The sequence below is a fragment of the Vombatus ursinus genome, unplaced genomic scaffold (assembly GCF_900497805.2).
Source record: "Vombatus ursinus unplaced genomic scaffold, bare-nosed wombat genome assembly UNPS02003292.1, whole genome shotgun sequence".
In the NCBI taxonomy this organism is placed as follows: Eukaryota; Metazoa; Chordata; class Mammalia; order Diprotodontia; family Vombatidae; genus Vombatus; species Vombatus ursinus.
In genome coordinates this window covers 252,406-267,419 of record NW_020943070.1, presented here as the reverse complement: position 1 = coordinate 267,419, position 15,014 = coordinate 252,406, and the positions used below count along the sequence as shown (strand labels likewise).

At 56.8% G+C, this 15,014-nt stretch overlaps 2 protein-coding genes across 5 annotated transcripts in view; both read left to right on the top strand.

Annotated features, from left to right (window-relative positions):
• CCDC134 (coiled-coil domain containing 134) overlaps positions 1-5,130 on the top strand; it is a 14,281-nt gene extending 9,151 nt beyond the window's left edge. For 2 of the 3 annotated variants that reach the window (XM_027873303.1, XM_027873295.1), the window contains exons 5-8: positions 2,345-2,526; positions 3,227-3,364; positions 3,974-4,045; positions 4,512-5,130. In XM_027873303.1, the coding sequence (XP_027729104.1) occupies positions 2,345-2,526; positions 3,227-3,364; positions 3,974-4,045; positions 4,512-4,637 (518 nt within the window). In that variant the 3' untranslated portion in view covers positions 4,638-5,130. The remainder of the gene's footprint in view (positions 1-2,344; positions 2,527-3,226; positions 3,365-3,973; positions 4,046-4,511) is intronic. The other variant, XM_027873312.1, reaches the window with a different exon arrangement.
• A 6,072-nt stretch (positions 5,131-11,202) lies between these two features.
• SREBF2 (sterol regulatory element binding transcription factor 2) overlaps positions 11,203-15,014 on the top strand; it is a 46,062-nt gene continuing 42,250 nt past the window's right edge. The window contains exon 1 of one of the 2 annotated variants that reach the window (XM_027872709.1): positions 11,203-11,363. In XM_027872709.1, the coding sequence (XP_027728510.1) occupies positions 11,273-11,363 (91 nt within the window). In that variant the 5' untranslated portion in view covers positions 11,203-11,272. Of the gene's footprint in view, positions 11,364-11,846; positions 11,925-15,014 lie in introns of those variants that run through there. The other variant, XM_027872717.1, reaches the window with a different exon arrangement.

The window sequence follows — 15,014 nt, the reverse complement described above, 5'->3', positions numbered from 1 at the left end:
GGGGTGGCCCCTGTGTCCATCCCCCCGGGCTTTTGTTTTTTTTTTTGTTTTTTTTTTGCTTTAAGTTTTATAGAAAGATTTCTTCACAGCAGCACTGGAGGTGGCTGGGCAAGTCATGTTGTACCCATTTCCCGGAGGAGGTTCAGCATGGTTAAGTGGGGCCACCCAGTGAAGAAATTCTGAGCCTGGTTCTGTTCTCTGTTCAGGGGTTCCCAGCTCCCTGGTCCCAGGCCCTTCCTTGAGCTTTCGAGCTTAGCTTCTTGGATTCATCTCTGGGGTGGGCGGGGTGCCTTCCTTCCAAGCTTCCTGGGAGCAGGAATGGTGGGGGTCCTGCTTCCTGGGGCCTGACACACGGAGCTCTCAATCCCAGGCACCGAGAGGCGGCAGGTGGTACTGCCATTGTTGTGCTGGGACCGGGTGTCCCTAGCTCCCCATCCTCAGCAGAGCAGCCGTGATGGACTCCCCAAGGTGCCCATCTGCCGGGCTGTACAGCTGCCGGGCGGGGCTGTGTCCAGGACCCTCCAGCCAGGGCCACTTACAAAGCTCCCACTGTGTGTCTCGAGCTCAGGGACCTTGCAGTCCGGCAGGAGTGAGATGGAATAAAAGGCCAGTGTGCATAACTGGAATACAGGAGTGCGCTGGAGAGGCCTGAGACAGGGTGCCTCGGAGGGGGCGTTTGTCTGCTGAGACAGCCGCGGCAGCAGATCGTTTTGAAATTTATTTTAAATGGATGAGAACCAGCGGAAGCCAAGGAGGGAATATGGGGCGTTTAAAAAAATAGTTTGGTTGTTGAGTTGTTTCAGTTGTGCCCAAGTCCTTGTGACCCCGTTGGGGTTTTCTTGGCAAAGATACTGGCTGGTTTGCCATTTCCTTCTCCAGCTCACTTTACAGATGAGGAAACTGAGGCAAACAGAGTGAAGCGCCTTGCCCAGGGTCAGACAAGCTAGTGTCTAAGGCAGAATTTGAAAGCAGAACTACGTGACCCCAGGCCCAGCACTCTATCCACTGCACCACCTAGCCGCCCCATTTAAATAGTTGGATGTATAATAAAAGGCCCTGCTCTTGGAGTTAGATCTAGGTTCTGCCCTATGGCCTCTCTTTAGGGCTCAGTTTCCTTCTCAGTGAAATGGGGGGGGTTAGATTAGATGACCTTTGAGGGCCTATGGAGCTCTGGATCCAGGAGCCCAAGATACTGCGGGGTGTGACGCCCTCTCCCAGGACTGGCCCTACACTTAGGTGGAGTAGGAAGCCACCTCCGTGGGGATAGCAGTACTAAGAAAGCCTTGCCACCCGCCACCAAGGAGGTGATAGGCCCTTACTCCCCTCCCGTGCTACATCCTGCGAGTCTCAGGCCCAGAAGGCTGGACGTGCAGTTTGCCTCTGTCTGCACCAGCAGCAGCTTCGGGGCAGCACCGGGGCTCGTTGGGCCAGGGTTCTGCCGCTGGAGTTTCTGGACCTCTCTCAGGAACGGCTGGTTCTGGTGGTTCTGGTGGAAGCTTTGATGCAGGCTCTGAAAGGAGGTGACCCAAGCAGCACTGGAAAGAGCGGAGCTGAGATTCAAACCCACGCCCTCTGCCTCGCCCGCAGGGCTCTTTCTGCCACGCATGCATAGAGGGGCGCAGAGGGGCATAGAGGAGCGCAGAGGAGCACAGAGGAGCGCAGAGGGGCACGGGGGCACAGAGGGGCATAGAGGAGCGCAGAGGGGCATAGAGGGGCGCAGAGGGGCATAGAGGGGCGCAGAGGGGCATAGAGGAGCACAGAGGGGCGCAGAGGAACGCAGGCTTACGCCCAAAGAGACCATGGAGGTCATTCAAGCCAAGCCTCCATTTTTTTTTTTCAAGAGGCAATGTGAGTTAAATAACTTGCCCAGGTTCACACAGCTAGCTAGTAAGTGTCTGAGGTCAGATTTGAACTCAGGTCCTCCTGACTCCAGGGCCAGTGCTCTATCCACTGCACCAACTAGCTGCCCCCATTTTTTTTTAAGAGGCAATGGGGGTTAAGTGACTTGCCCAGGGTCACACAGCTAGCTAGTAAGCATCTGAGGTCAGTTTTGAACTCATGTCCTCGTGACTCCAGGGCTGGTGCTCTATCCACTGCACCACCTAGCTACCCCTCCAAGCCCCTATTTTTACAGATGAGGAAATTGAGGCCCAGAGAATTTAAGGGACTGGCCCAAGGTCACTGAGTGCCAGAGCCAGAATTTGAACCCTTCATAGAAGGGCCTGTGACGCTTCTTGTATTCCTGGGTTGAGCCAGCCTGGAGGAGACCGTGGGTCCAAGCATCAGGAGGTGTAGGGGGTCCTGGAAAGGAGGGGGTGGCACTTACCCCGACATCTTCTGCCAGCATTCTCCCACGTGGTGGAGAACACTGCCTTCTTCGGCGACGTCGTGCTCCGCTTTCCTAAGATCGTCCATCACTACTTTGACCGAAATTCCAACTGGAACCATCTCATTCGCTGGGGCATCAGCTTCTGCAACCAAACGGGCGTCTTTGACCAGGGCACCTACTCCCAGCTTCTGGGCCTGGTGAGTCGGGGCGGGGGGGTGGGGCCCAGACCGCCATCTTCTCCACCACGTGGGCTTATCCAGGGGCCCCTTCCCTGCATCACCCAAGGATCCAGCCCCTCCCCCCAATTCTGGGTCTCCTTTGACCCCAGTCTCCTCCTCTCCCTCCTCATCCCTTCTGCTGCGGGACGTGGAATCGAGGGGCATGACTGGCCTCTCTCCCAGCTCAGGTCTGGAGTCACGCATGCAGCGGCTAATAAAGCTTGGATTTGTTTGGTGCCGTAAGGGCTAAATCCTGGCTCTACCACAGTCCCCATTTTACAGATGAGGAGACTGAGAGCTAAAGGCAAAGAACAGGTGGGAAGATAAGGAGTCTGTGTTTGACCTCTGCTAATTACTAGCTGTGATTCGAACCCAGGTCCCTGCCTCCCGCAGCGGTGGCCTTCCTGCCTCTTATGGAAGGACTTCTGCTATTTATTAGCTGTGGGATTCTGGGCAAGTCACCTTCCCTCTCTGTGCCTCAGTTTCCTTGTTTGTACAATGAGGAGGTTGGACAGGGTGGCCTCTGAGGGCCTTCCTGGCCCTAGGCTGTGAGATCCTATGACCTGCCTGAAGTCACAGAGCCGGTAAATGTCAGGGTTGGGATTCGAACCCGTGTCCTGACCCCAAGCCTAGAACCATTTCCATTGCCCCATGATGCTTCCCAGTGTACGTTTACTAGGTGCAGACTCTGCTTGGAGGCCCCTGGCTGGGCTCTGCCTGCACGGACGAGTCTAGGCTCCTGGGCCTAGAACATCTTCTGCTGCCTGGCCCAGCTTCCCTGCCCTCTGGTGCCCTCTGTCCCCTCCTCTCAGCTGGAGTGAGCCCCTCCCCCCCCGCTCCCCCCCCCCGGGTCTCCGGCCCGTCCCCTTGGCCCCCCCCCCCTCTGATCCCCACCCCTGGGTCTCAGGCCTGTCCCTTTGGCCCCTCCCCCCTCTGATCCCCACCCCTGGGTCTCAGGCCTGTCCCTTTGGCCCCTCCCCCTCTGATCCCCACCCCTGGGTCTCAGGCCTGTCCCTTTGGCCCCTCCCCACTCTGATCCCCACCCCTGGGTCTCAGGCCTGTCCCTTTAGCACCTCTCCCCTCCCCTATTGGGATCCCTGGGCCCTGCTCCCCTGGCCTTCCCCCGCCTTCCAGCCTCCCTCCCCCAAGCTTATTAGGGTTATCATCCTGCATTTACTTGCTGGGCCTACACCCCTTCCCTCACTTCTTTATCCTTTGTATTCATGGATGTGCAGATTTTAATAGATAAATGGGGAGGGTCACCTGAGTTGAGGGGCCACTTTTAGGGCTGGGGATCTTTTAGGAACATCTTCACTTGAATCAAGTCAGAAGGGGAGAGATGGGCCCACAGATGGGAGCAGAAGAGAGGGCAGGTAAACTGAGGCAGACAGACTTAATGATGCTCGTTTGTTCTTGTGACCGTCAGATGGTTCAGGAGCTGGGGATTGGTGAGAGATCCCCAGATTACAGGAACCCCTTTACAACAGACCACTCAGAGGTGAGTGGGGGGGGGCGGGACTTGTGTACTGGGCTGTCGGGCCAGGCTTGCCCTCCCATGTGGGCTGTGGGGGAGTGAGGGTGGGGAGGGGCCGAGAGAATTATTTTTTAAAAAAAGAGAGTTCATTGACTCCAGTTCCCTTCAGGTTAAAGCCCCCTGAATAGGGGATAGTGAGGGAGCTGTGACTTCGTGGAGAGCTCCCGCAGGAGGGCATCCCTCCACCAAACCAGGGCTGGACCTTCTCTGTAGCTGCTGGTCCTTGAGAATTGCCCAGAGCCCAGAGAGGGTTGGTGACTGGCCCAGTGTGTGACAGAGCGGGGCTTCACCCCAGGGGTGCCGCTGGGGGGGCCTGTCTGCCTCGCTTCCTTTGGGGAAGGCTACTGGCGTTAATAAGCCCAGCCTCTTCTCAGGAGGGGAAGTCCAGGGGTCAGCCCCGAAGCTGACCACCTCTTCTTTCCACTGGTAGTCCTTCCAGGGTACTGACCCCTTCCAGAAGGCCCTGAAGGAAGAGGAGCGGCGCCGGAGGAAAGAGGAGAAACGGAAGGAGATCCGGAAGGGCCCCCGAATCTCTCGCTCCCAGTCGGAGTTATAGCCCGGGGCTTGCTCCCAGACTGGCAGGGCTAGGCTTCCAGAAGAGGAGGGGATGGTGTGTGAAGGACGGGCTCCCCTGCTTTTGGAGACTGCCTCTTACCTCAGGTGGATGGAGGACCTCCTGGCCCCCACCTGGGGACTCAGGCATCCCACTGCTTCCCAAGGGGGCAGACAGCCGAGAAAGAGCACTTCAACTTGAAGTGAGGACCAGAGGTCCCTGGGGGAGTGAGGACTCCACACCAGAAGGGCCCCATGCTGCCCCTTTCAAGCCCAGGACCTTAAGAAGCCCATTTCTCCCTGCAGAAAGTCTCACTCTGCCAACCAAAGAAGTGGGTGGGGCATCCTGGACCGAAGTGATCCAGGCTGGGGCCTCAGCCTGGCATCCCCTCGCCAAGACAGGGCGCCTGCTGGGTCCCGGGCACCACCGTGTCTTGCCAAATGAGCCACCAGCCCCTTTTGCAAAGACAATAAAATAAGCCACCTCTTTAGATACATCCCTGGCCCCTGATGGTAGATCAGGGAGGGGTGGGGATGGTTCCAGGAATCCTGGGGCAGAGGCGCTACCTGGAGATGCTTTTGAAGGCAAAGGGAGAGGGAGGGCATAAGCACCATAATCCTCAGGGTGGCCCGTGGAGGGACCTGGAGCTTCTGTGGTGTTTGTCCAACTGGTGAGGCTGGTCTCCATACGCCTAGCACCTCACACACTGCCTGGCCCGCAGCATGTTTAATAAGTCTTTATTCAGCAAAAGAATGAAGCGTGTAGGCGGCAGCTTGGTTCTATCCAACAAATGTTTTATTAAGCCCCTACTGTGTGCATGGTACCCAGGATGCAAAGATGAGAAACAGCAGCCCTGCCCTTCAGGCAGCTTACTGTCCAGGGCAGGGGGGCTTGGCCTGAAGTGCATAGACCCCTCAGGGGCCCGGGGAATAGATTTCACAGAAGTTCATGGGAACTTTGATGAGAAAAAAAATTAGATCATTTTCACTAATCTCTTCTGAAAGCTAGGCAGTCAATCCATCATTGCTTATTAAGTACCTACTGTGTGCTCGATACAAAGAAAGGCCAGAAACGCCTCTGTCCTCAAGGGGCTCACAATCTAACTTGGATTTTCCTTCCAGTTTTTAAAAATGGAGAAGGGGTCCGGGAGGCAAAGAAGTTGGTGTCAGGCGGCGGTTCTGAGTGCTCAAGATTTCAGGGAGTACACAACAACCCCAGGACTTTTCGATCTAATTGGGTGACCCCACATAACCTACGGAAAAGAGCATTTGCCCCTTGGAGGGTGTTCACTATGACCAGATGAAGTCCCGAGCTCCCTGAGCCGCGGTTTTCTCCTTTATAAAATGAAGAGGGTTGGATTTTTGGATCTTGGAGCCCGCAAGTGCATGGTGGGAGGGGGCCTTGCAGATTGGAAAAGATCTCCACTGGGCCAGACAGCCCAGAGGTTCTGAAGAGGGAGTCTGAAGTGCTGAGGCCACCTCTAGGAATTTACCAGTGACCTTTGGCCTTAAAGAGCCAGACTGTCTTCAAAAGTTTGGTGAGCCTGAGGGGCAGTGGCTGAGCTGGAGCTTGGGAGCTGAGAGCCCAGCCCAGCAAAGGCCGATGCTGCTTTTGGGGTGGCCTTGGGCAGATCCCTTCCTCAGTTTCCTCACCTGGACAGAGGAATTTGTACTGAGTTTAAGGGCCCTTCCCTCTCAAACTCTGCTCCTCATGGTCAAGGAGATCTGGGTTTGAGGCCCAGTGCTTACACAACTCACTTACAGGCTAGGACTCAGTTTTCCTATCTGTAAAGTGAAGGAGGTGGGATTAGACCCAGGTTCTAATCCTTCTTGGGGTATGGACTTCTCTGACAGTCTGGTAAAATCAATGGAGCCCTTCTCAGAATCTGGTTTTTACAAATAAAATACTTAAGTTTACAAAGGATACAAATTACACAAAACCCAAGTTCAGGGTCCAGGAAAGCTCCTTCTCGAAGGACTGTGTCCACCCAGGCATGACCCAAGCCTAGGTGCTCTGGGATGCAGAGATCTGGGATTGCTTGGTTAGTGCCCTCCAGGAATTTGTGATCAGTGCCAGAGCTCAGAAAGTGTCCTTGGGACTGAGGGGCCACCCTGGTGGGAGATGCCCTTGGGTTCCCCAGGGATCGGACTCTGCAACGGGACCCATAGTGAAAGGTGCTGTTTTTGGGGGAGTCAGAGGACCTGTGTGTATTTCCTGGTTCTGCTGCCTGGGTGACCAGGTGACGGGGGTGAGTAAGTCACAGGGCCTCAGATTCCTTCTGTGCAAAATGAGAGGGTGGGATGGTTTCTAAAGTCTAAGTCGTGGGTGTCCTCGATTAAGGTGGGGAAAGGGGGTGGTAGGTTTTGAGGGGGAGGGGCTGAGGTTGACGGAATGCCGGGGGAGGGGAGGGAATGGCACCATCTCCCAGACCAGTGCCCTGCTTGGGTCCTAGAGGGTCCGAGGCAGTTGTTTTCTGCTCAGTCAGTATTTCAGGGGAAGGTGGGAGGAGAAGAGCGTGGGATGATTTTGGGCTCACAGACCGAGACCCCACTGGTGACCATCAAGTCTAGCTCTATTGTTTTACAGAGGAGGAAACTGAGGCGCAGAGGATAAGTGACCTGCCCAGGGTCACCCAAGTAGCAAGTACCAAGTTAGTTGGGGTTCTTTGCTGACCCCTTCCCAGATCAGAGATTGTCTTGGAGGTTCATGGGCTTTCAGTGGAAGCCTGGTGGTAGGGCCTGGAGTCATAGGGTCATTATATGGACACACTGTATTTAAAAATTATCATCTATGACATACATATGTATATATGCATTATGTGTCTGGGCATGTAGATGGCTGTGGATTTTGAGCCAAAAAGTACTTCAACACCCCCATTTTACAGAAGATACTGGGGCTCAATGAATTTAAATGCCTTGCCTAGAGTCACACAGCCCTTAAGGGCCAGAGGCAAATTTGAACCCAGGCTGTCCTGACTCCAAGTCTCCCACACTATTCCTCAGCTGCGCTGCTTCTCTGTTCTTGACCAGGCCTAAAGTCCTTCACCTTTGTAGACCTCAGTTTCCTTATCTGCAAAATGGGAAAATTGACACCTGCACTTGTGAAGAAAATAAAGCTGGTGGCATGAAAGCGGTTCCTCTGAGGGCTGTCCTGCCATTGGCCAGAGGCAGAATCCTGTCAGAGCCTTGGCGGGGCCCTGACTCAGGACTCAGAGCAGGCTGGATCTAGAATGGGCCAGACCCGTTCCCTTGTTCTTCAGCGGGGGCCCAGAGAGGGAAGGGGACCAGCCCCACATCACACAGGAGGGGACTGATCTGCACCCCTCCAGTCTGGAGCCAGGGAGCTTAGGGGGTATGTGTTCAGGAGGAAGAGCAGAAGGGGGTACCAGGAGATGCCGAGGTGGGTTGGGCAGAAGGAGCCATGAGGAAAGGAGAGAAATGATGTTTCCAAATGCTGGGGAGGGAAATAGAGAGAGAAGGAACTTCCGTGCAGTATTCCTCTCTAGAACCTGGACTGTGGGAGCTGGGAGGGAAGCTGGAGACCTGCCATCCCCACCTTTGGGGCCCAGAAAGGGGGAGAGCCTGTTAGCAGCCTTCCTCTCTAAATGCCCTTGGGGATCAGCCAGGTCAGCCTCCCTGCTTTCACAGAGGAGGTAACCAAGGCCCAGGCAGGCAAAGTGACTTGCCCAGGGTTACACAGTGTCAGAATCAAGATTTAGACTGGGGGTGGGGGGGCCACTGGTTCCAAATCCAGCCTGAGTTTTCATGATACCACATTGCATCATAACAGTGGGTAATCAAATGCATCAAACCAAGCATATTTTAAAATAATTTTTTTCAATTATCAAGCATTTATTTTTTTCTCCTTACCTCCCCCCACTGAAAAAAGAAAAGAAAAACAGTCTCGTAACAAATCTATAGAACGAATGGGGTACTCAGGCAGGAGCAGCACCTTGGGTTTCATCCAGCCTTCATGTTCACCCCACTCTAATTTGCGGTTCCAAGAAGCTGTAACACAGCCGCCACACTCCATAAACTGTCTCAGCAGATGGGCTAACTCAGGCTGAGGGCAACTGACAGGCCTCAGGTCTGTGGGTGAGTTGCGGGGAGTGTCTACCCCAGGCATATGAAGACTTCCTGGTGGAATGGGTGGGTGAGAACATTTTGTTCCAATGGCCGAAGGCGGCTTAGAGCTGGGTCAGACACTGAAGACTCCACGGTCACCTATTGCATCCTGGGCCGTCGCCAGGGGTCCTGACTTTTGTCTGGCCCCTGGACTGTGATGACTCAGGAAGAGAGAGTGAGACTGAGGCCTTTGCCGAACTGCCTCTCTTAAATCCAATTTATGAGCAAGTCAAGATATCACCTGTGCTGTCACTGGCCCTCTTCAAAATTGAACCTCCAACAACACAGAGTCAAGCAAAACAAGATTTGCACGTTGGCCAAGGGCACACTGCCCCCAGGCCATCAGTGGTCAGGAGCGGGAGAATGCTTCATCTCCGGGATTCTGAAATTGTGGTTAGTTATTGGTTCATCAGAGTTCTTAGGTCTTTACAGGGCAGTGCTTGCTGTACACATTGTCCTGGTTCTCACTTCACTGTGAATCAGTTCATATAATTATTCTGAAGTTTCTCTGAAACTTCCTTTTTCAAGTGGGGCATTTGTAAAGCACTCAGCACAAAGCCAAGCATGTTGTAGGTACTTAATAAATGCTTGTTTTCTCCTGCTTTCCTCCCACTCTTCTCTCTTCCTCTCTCCCCTATTCCTTTCCTGCCTCCCTTCTTCCTTTCCTCCCCCCTTCTTTCTTCCTTCCTCCCTCTCTCCTTTTCTTCTTTCCTTCCTTCCTCCCTCCCTTTCCTTCTTTTCTCCTTCCCTCTCTTACTTCCTCCTTCTCTTCTTTCCTTCCAGCAAAATAGGGAATGATCAGTGATCTGGGGACTTGAAGAAGAAGACTCTATCTGCTATTATAGTGACGCTGAATCTTTGTTAAGGGCATCACACAATCTCTTTTAATAGGAATGGCAAAGAGTAGTCGAGTTCTGAATGGGAGATATGGGTTCGATGCCCAGTTCTCCTCTTCACAGCCTTTATGGCCATGGGATGCTTCGGCTCTCCAAGGGGCCCTGGGGGGCCCACTATAACCAAGCCCCATTCAGATGCCGATCCTCTTCATTTGCGTGTGTCCCTTACTTTCAACATCCTATGAACCTGTTGAGGGAGGCAGCTTAGCCCCAGGGCTTCGGGGCAGAGCTGGGCCCCACAAATCAGAACCAGGAGTATTGAAGGGACGGTGCAAAGAGGCAGATTTAGGCTCCAAGTCATGAAAACCTGGTTAGCACGAGCGAGCTGCCCCAGAAGTCCCGGGCTCGCTCTCTCCCACCCAAGGGAGGATGGATGACGGATGACCACTTGTCGGCCGTTACATCGGAGACTGCTTTTCTGGGTCTGGCTGGACTAGAAGGTCCCCGAGGGCGCTCTGACCCAAATTCTGTGCCTCTGAAAATAACACCGAGTTGGGAGGGGTTTTCGAAAACCGGGGTTCGTCCCGATTTGCACCCCATCTTTTTTTTTCCCTCCAGGTAATCAATGCTATGTTAGTTTCAGGTCGGCATCCCCTTCCCCCCCCCCGGAGAAATCCAATGCACGAACCCGTAACAAATACGCAGCGTCGAGCAAAGCCGTCTGTCTCCCCCGTTGCCCAAGCCCCCCACGCCCCAAAGGGGCCTCCATCTGCACTTGAACCCATCAGCTCCGTCGGCCCGCGTTAGGGTTCAGCTCCGCTCGATCTGGGACCCCCGAGGCCCCTAGCAGGGCTACAAAGAAAACCTGGCGCATTTGGAGGGGTTAGTGACTCACTGTCCCCATCTTACAGATGAGGAAAGTGCCCGGTCCCGGGTCCCCCGCGAGGAGTGGCGGGGCTGGGGCTGGAAGCCTGGTGGGCGGGAGCCCCCCATGACACCATGCCCCGACCCGCGGTCCGCCCAGGTAGCCACCGCCTGGCAGGTGTACGACTCGCGGGGGAGGGGCAAAGGACTGCCGGTTTCCAAGACGAGCTACGGGCGTATCCCATCTTCACTGGGGTCTGGGGAGGGGGAGGGGCGAGGAGGGCGGGGTGCACGGAGCGTGGGAGCAGAAGGAGCGCTGAGCTCACGCTGCCGCGTGGGGTAGGAGGAGAAGGCGGAGCGGCCCCTTTAAAGCCGGGCGGGGGCGGACGGCCGAGCCCCAGCCGCTTCCCGCTCTGATTCGCTGCGGGGGGGATGGGAGGGTGGTTCCAGAAGAGGGCGGGGTCCGGCCATGCAAATAGGAGCTGCTGATCGGTGACGCACCATCACCCCACGCGCCGCGCCGCCAGCCCATTGGCCGCTGCCAACCTGGTCTCACTGACAACAAACAACGGAGCGCGCGGCCGCTGGGCGGGGCCGGCAGGGGGCGGGCCCGGGGAACCCCGCCCGCGAGGCCCCGCCCCCTCCCCGAGACATCCTGGGGCCGCGCGAACATGGCGGCGGCTGGTGTTGACCGGTGAGGCGGTGTCCGACTGGGACAGAGCTTGGGGACATGGGCGGCGGCCGCGGCGGCGCCGCCTCCGCGTCTCGCTGAGGACCGGGCGGGAGCCGAGAGCTCGGCGTGCAGAGCCGGGAGATGGAGGCGAGCGGCGGCGAGCTGGGCGCTCTGGAGACCATGGACACCCTCACGGAGCTGGGGGACGAGCTCACCCTGGGGGACATCGACGGTGAGTGGCGGCCGCGACTGCGCCTGCGCGCCCCCCCCCCCCCCGGTCCGCCCTGCCCCCTCCGCTACCCCTCCCTCTCCCCCTCCCCCGCGGCGGTCCGGAGCAGCGGTCTGCTCTGCTGCCTCTGTCCGGCCCCGCGGCGGTCCCCACGCCCACGGAGCCTCGCCCCCCGGCGCCGCTCCCCCGGCTCCCGCCCCCCACGTGCAGCTGTCACGCCACGAGCGCCGGGGCCGGGGGCGGCCCCGTTTCAGCGGCGCTTTTGCGGGGATCCAAGTTGACAGGAGTCGGTGCCCCTTTGCCCGGGGTGGGGGCGATCTGGTGCCGACCCCGGCCTCGGCCGTCGGGGCGATGCCCAGTGCCGGGATGCCCAGCCCCGAGCGCTGCTGGAGGCACCCCAGAGCCGGCGCCTAGTTGGGGAGGGGGACCCTGCTGGGGGTAGGGCGCAGTCCGGGGATCGCTCCCGTGCTTGGGGGCCGTGGAGAGGGAGGCCGGCCGCCCCCACATCCACGTGGAGACGTCTTAACATTTACCGAGTCCTCTAAGTAAGAGGCGAGATCTTAGGTGAGGAAGGGGCCCCTGCGTGTCCTTGGGGCGGCGGAGCACAGGACTGAGCCCTTCCGCGGAGATCTTCATTTGACAGATGGGGACACTGAGGCCTGGAGGGGCACACAGCTAGAATTTGAACCCAGATCTTCGGACTCCCAAACCTGGAGCCCGGATTGTGCACATGCCGGTAGAGGCCGTAGGTGTGAGAGACGTAGAGAAGAGTCTTTGAGGAAGTTGGGGTGGGGGGGGGTCAGGTTACTTTTCGACTTGTTTTTAGGAAAGGGAAATGTGAAGCCGGGGCCTGCCCGTTGGGGTGCGTGGGTGAGTGGGCCCTCAGTTATGTCTGGGCGGGGCCAGCAGCTGTGGCTGATGAGCCCCCCACGGGAGTCCTCCCAGGTAGCCCTGGGTGCAGGTAGAACGGGGGCTCGGAGGGCAGGACTGCTTCTCCCCTCCTGCTGGCCCAGGGTCTGGCATGTAGCGGGGGCTTCCCGTTAGAGCGTTTTTTAGGGCGAAGGGAAGTAGCCAGGAGGACGGGGAGGAGGGCTGGAAGGGGACTGGCCCCGGGTGAGGGGGGCCTCGCCTTGGAAGGCCGAGGGATGAGGAAGAAAGCCGGCTCTTGGGCATCGAGGCAGGCGAGGTGAGCTGAAAGGAGCCTCACTTTCACCACGAGTTACTTGGGCTGCTAGGGGACCCCGCACATGCTGGAGACCAGAGGAGGGAGGGATTCCGGCTGGGGGCCTGGAGAGGACAGCCACCAAAGACTGACTGCAGGTTCCAGGCCTGATACCGGACCCAGCGCATTGCAGAGGAGTGGGTGGGCTGAAGCTCTGGTCTCAGGAGTGAGATGCAGGAACTTCCAGGATGAGGTTTTGTGGGTGAGAAAGTCCCAGAACATGATGGTAAACATGACTGAGGGGAGATCATGGGGGAAGGTAGCAGGGTAATGTGTCGTTGGAGACTGGGGGATGGCCATCATGACCCATGATTAGGACTGGGGGGGGAGGGAGAAGGCCAGCAGCCACTTTCTGCCATACGGCCTGGCCTTAGAAGAAAAGACTTCTGTTCTTCTGAGCCATCTTCTCCCTGTTCCTGCCTGGGTGTGTGACCCCCCCCCACACCTTCTCCCACACTGCTGGCCACCCCAGTTCCAGCCCTGGATCCTTAGCCAGAGTGGATACTGGGCGTGGTAATCCAGGTCTGTTGGGCCTGGCCACACCGGCTTTCCCTTCTTACTTTCACCCACTTTGGGGCGGGAGTGCCCCGGTGTCTTGGGACCACATCTCCTCTTGTCCAGGCCTTGGCCTCCCTAACCTCGCCCTTGACAAACATTTCCCTAAGCCACACCTCTCCCATTGGTTATTCCCCCCCCAGAGGGGGATGGGGATGAGGATGAGGACAGGCCCGGCTCTGGGGAGCTCTCTTTAATTAGTCTTTAGAGCTGGCTGGGTACTTTGTCCCAGTGCCTCATTTACACCAGAGAAAGCAGTCTCAGAGAGAAAAGGGGAGCTTGAGAGACCAGGTGCAGGGAATGGAAGCAACACGGGGTGGTGGGAACGAAGCAGAAGAGGCGGTCTCTCCGGGCCTCTGCTTTCCCCTCTGCAAAATGGGCTCCCAGGCCCTTGACTAACTCAGCTTGTCCTGTTAACTCTGGTTCCGTGCAGGGGGCCATCCCCCTCACTTTGCAGAGAGGGAAACTGAGGCCCAGAGAGAGGGGAGTCACGCAGGTAGTTAATAGCAGAGCCAAGCTTTGGGAGGCCTGTCAGCATTCAGTTCATAGAACACAGATGTAGAGCTGGGAAGGGCCTCAGGTCATGGCAGGTGAGGTGCCAGCCACAGGGCTCAGGGCCGGGACTACCTCCCACCACCCTCCACTTACTTACTGACTGTCAGAGGTCGGTCATTTTTTTAACTTGGGCCAACAGGTCACACAGCCTACCTAGATCCAGCGCCCTCATTTTACCAGTGAGGAGCCTGAGGCCCATCCAGATAAAGGAAAGACTTGCCCTGGCACCCGTAACTGACACAGCACCCTCAGGCCTTTCGCACAGCCGTGTAGAGCTGAAGCATGGATCGGCTCCTTTGTTTCTACCCAGAGTCTGGAGGTGATATCTGTCAGGGGCCTGATAGCCCATTTTAGGGAGGAGAAAGTAGAGACCCAGAGAGGCCACCTCTTCTGCTGGGTCCCCACCACCCCATGTTGCTTCTGCTCTCTGCTCCTGGGGCAGCAGAAAGAGGTTGGTTTTCTGGCCTCTCTGTTCTAAGTAGGTCTGGGCTTTCTTCAGCCTTCCTGGAAAGGACGTCCTACATTTGGCCCCCCTCAAGGTCTGGATGCAGGATCTGGGGTTGGAAGGGGCCTGAGAGCCTGTCTGGGCCACCCCTCTCTCGTTTTCCAGAAAAGGAAGCTGAGACCTGGGGAGGGGCACAGGGTTGGCAGGTAGCAAGGTGGAATTCGAACCCAGGCCCTCTTGACTCCAGAGCCAATCCCCTGTGCCATGTGGCTGTGTGTGAGAGGGAGGGAGCCAGACAGACACTGCCTTCTGGATGGGCTTTCCCAGTGCAGCCCTTGCTGGGTGAGGACCACCATTGTCCTAAAAGGGATTGTCTTTTCTTTTTGGGGAAATCCAGTCCTAGGATCTGCTTTTATGCCACTGCTCCTCCAACTCCTCAGGCCTGCACACTCCACATGCCCCTGGCAGTGGAGGGGAGAAAGCCCTGGACTGGGAGTCTGGGAGACCCCAGTTCGTATTGCGGCTCACGCAGTTACTAGCTGTGTGACCCTGAGTAAGTCACTTCACCTCTGTCTGCCTCAATTTCCTCATGTGCAGAAAGGGCTGTTGGGAGGATCACAGGAGATTACCTATGTCATGTCCCTTTAGCAAACCTGAAAGGAAGAATCTCCTGTCACTTAGATTGTAAGCTGTGGGAAGGCAGGCACTTAGACCTGTTTCTTGGTAACTTGGTGGCGTTTGGATTTCTGTTATTGGGGGGAGGTGTGGACACTGTCCTTAAGTTTGCCGCCCTTTGGGTAGGTGAAATCTGGCCGTGAGCATGTCTAGATCGGGACAGTGTGACCAAACCAGCTTCTCTTGGAGGTGGGTTTTTAAG